Source organism: Echinococcus granulosus, assembly GCF_000524195.1.
Source record: "Echinococcus granulosus chromosome Unknown EG_S00078, whole genome shotgun sequence".
NCBI classification, from domain to species: Eukaryota; Metazoa; Platyhelminthes; class Cestoda; order Cyclophyllidea; family Taeniidae; genus Echinococcus; species Echinococcus granulosus.
The window spans coordinates 155892-158681 of NW_020170458.1; the positions used below are offsets into that span (position 1 = coordinate 155892).

General features: G+C 51.4%; 1 protein-coding gene across 1 annotated transcript; it reads right to left on the reverse strand. All coding sequences in view use genetic code 11, as the record gives it.

Moving 5' to 3' along the window:
- Positions 1 to 1363: 1363 nt before the first annotated feature.
- Positions 1364 to 2528, reverse strand: EGR_07469 (hypothetical protein; the record flags this gene model as incomplete). Its single annotated transcript, XM_024496718.1, has 4 exons — positions 1364 to 1514; positions 1644 to 1705; positions 1892 to 2281; positions 2379 to 2528. 4 exons carry the CDS (start codon positions 2526 to 2528, stop codon positions 1364 to 1366), a joined length of 753 nt encoding a protein of 250 aa, XP_024348858.1.
- Between the last annotated feature and the right edge of the window lie 262 nt (positions 2529 to 2790).

Consider the following 2790-nt stretch of genomic DNA (forward strand, 5'->3'; position numbering starts at 1 on the left):
TTTGGGCTTGCGCACGAGCTTACTGACTGGTGACTCATGACTCTGAGGCCAGCCAATGATTGTAGCCTCCTGGTTCTCTCTGATAGTACCCATCCAAATCGTTCCCTTGTAAAGGCATTAGGCGATGTTCTACCTCATTGCATTCTTTTCTTCGTCAATTAGCTTGGAGTACATTACCCGTGACAATAACAAACGAAGTGAGTGTAGTAAATTGAGAAGCAGAGTAATTACGAAGGCATGCGCATAAGTTGAAGGCGTAAGGTTAAAAGTTAGTAGACTTGAGATAGTTTAAGGGGCCTGGTTCTTCTAAGTAAAAACTGGGCTGAGCTCAGCCCAGATGCGCATTCTACATGCCACGTGGGTTGTGAGAAGCTAGCCTTCGTGTGTCCGAGACTGCATCAGCGCTGCCAACCTGGCAATGGGCCTGCTTACCAGAGGGAAATCAATCTGCTCACTCACACACGCATCCCCTCACTGGCTCACTCCAACCACCCTACTGAAATGCCCAGTTTTTGCAGTCACTTATCTATTCACCTTCCTCCTTATCTACACACCTACCAGCTCACTGAGTGACCTGCTAATTAAGGCCTGCTCTGTGAAGGTGTTTCTCCTTGCTGTTGGTGGATTAGGTAGGGGATTGAGTGGATTCCAAGGCCATTTTGTCTCACGCGTATCGCCTATCGCATCTACATCTAACCTCGCGGTGGAGGGACGGCGGTAAGCGCAGTTGTGCGACAGGCAGCCACCTCATTGCGGTCATAAATCCGTGACGGGAGGATGGGGGAGTATACGTGCAGGTTGGAGAAGGAAAGGAGCTGAGCAGTTGCAGGACCACTTACCTGTCTTGAAATGGTTTTGGCGGGGCTGCGCATGCATGCCAAAGTCGAATTCTGTTTAGCCAAACTGATGAGTGCTTGAAGTAGTGTCCATCCAGCGGGGAAACCAACCATCACTGAATCAACTACCACTTGATGTGGAGGTTGAACCAATTATCCATCCAACCATCTATCGTCAATCCATCTCCCTTTCATCTCCTATCCTTGCACCGGCCTTTAGTGAGAAGACTGATCTTGATGTGGAAGTACGTGGTGGTCAGCAGGTGGAACTGATCTCTGGAACATCCTGCTGGTGTTCGTGTGAAGATCACGTAGTACACGTCAGGACACGAAGGAGATATGAGGGGAAGGTGGGAGAACTGGGGAGAGGTGCAGTTGCATTCCATTCCCCACTACCATCCTCGCTCCCCTTCTCATTGCATTCCGCCGAATCTCCCCTCAGCTTTGTGTGCTACACTTCGCCAAAGGTACCTATCCACACTGCAAGCGACTCCCATCCTCTCTTCGCCTCCGCATCAGACAATCACTTAATCCCACGCAGCCAAAACAGGTTCGCCAGTTGGAATGCAAAAGCGAGACAGAAAGGGAGGTGGTCGGGCCCGCTTGGATCTCACACTTTGGCAGACACAAGGTTTGACAACGGTGGCATCCAAATCCACCTCATATCTCCCTCGTGAGCTGAGAGGGGAGTGTGGGTGGCGGCGTTGATTGGCTGATCGACAGAAACACCTCCAAATGTTGCCTGCAGTCACGTCGCTGCCACCACACAAAGCAACTCGAGGTGGCTGGATCATCAGGCTTGCTCACTGTTGCTGATGGTCAGCGCGGCACTCCATAAAGTCGCGATTGCAAGGGAGAAGCCGCCTTGGCTGCAAATATTGTAAACAAAATGCGGTGAATGCGCTGGAACACTGCGCAATTGTTCGTGCTCAACTCAACTTTCTTTTCTTTTTTCCCTTCTTTTTTGAATTTTAATTACTAGCAGCGTTAAGTGGAACAGTCACGCAAGGCTTGTTTTCCCCTTCACCTGCTCTGCATGATGTTGAGTTGATTACCGCCTTCTCCTTCACACAGGTGCATAAACTCGATGCGGCATTCCTACGAGGTGGGAGTGAGGCATGCGCGGAGGGCGATAGTGCCATTCGGTGGCAGGCAGAGTGGAATGGCTCGACAAGGTGACTGCTGCCACGAGGGGCAATCAGGATGTGGGTAGATGCGAGCAAGAGCGATGCGGTGATGAGACGCCTCTGCACACATTTGTCCCTTTCTTGGTGTACTTCAGCACTCCTTCTTGTCGTCCCTGCATCGCACTTGGCATGCTGTCTGCTCTCCACTCGTAGCTCTGTCATAGCATTAGGGTATCGTTGGATGGTTGAATCGAAAGCACTCAGCGAGGTGGAGGGAGGGAAATGGTGGATGGCACCTCCACATTGAGTGACCGCATGCTGACAGAGATGGATTTGGGCTTGCAGGACACACGACCTCTTACCCTCTTGCCACATTGATGTAATGCTGACGCAGGACTGTGCTTGCCTAACATACCTGGTGCAATCGACTTCCACGGCCGACTTGCTGTTGACGCCATCCACAAGGGCTAACTTCAACACCACCGTGGCACCATGACTGTCTTGTCAGACACCAACAGGGATCACATGGCACGACAAAGCATTCCTCTGTTACCACTCCTTGCATTTCCAGCTTTTCACACAGCTCTAACCTCCCTCAAATCGCTTCACCCTCCCTCCGCTAGTCCTCCTTGAAACGTTCGGACTTCTCCTCTCCACTCAAGGCAAACACCAACCAAGCGATGTCATGGCAGGTGAAGAGGTAGCCTGTTGACAGGTCCCGTATTTCGTCAGATGAGATGACACACACCACAACTACAGAAGCGCGTCTCGTTTCCAAGTCACTTTCTCCCCATCGCGCATCACCTCAGCAGGTGCGCTGTGATTGG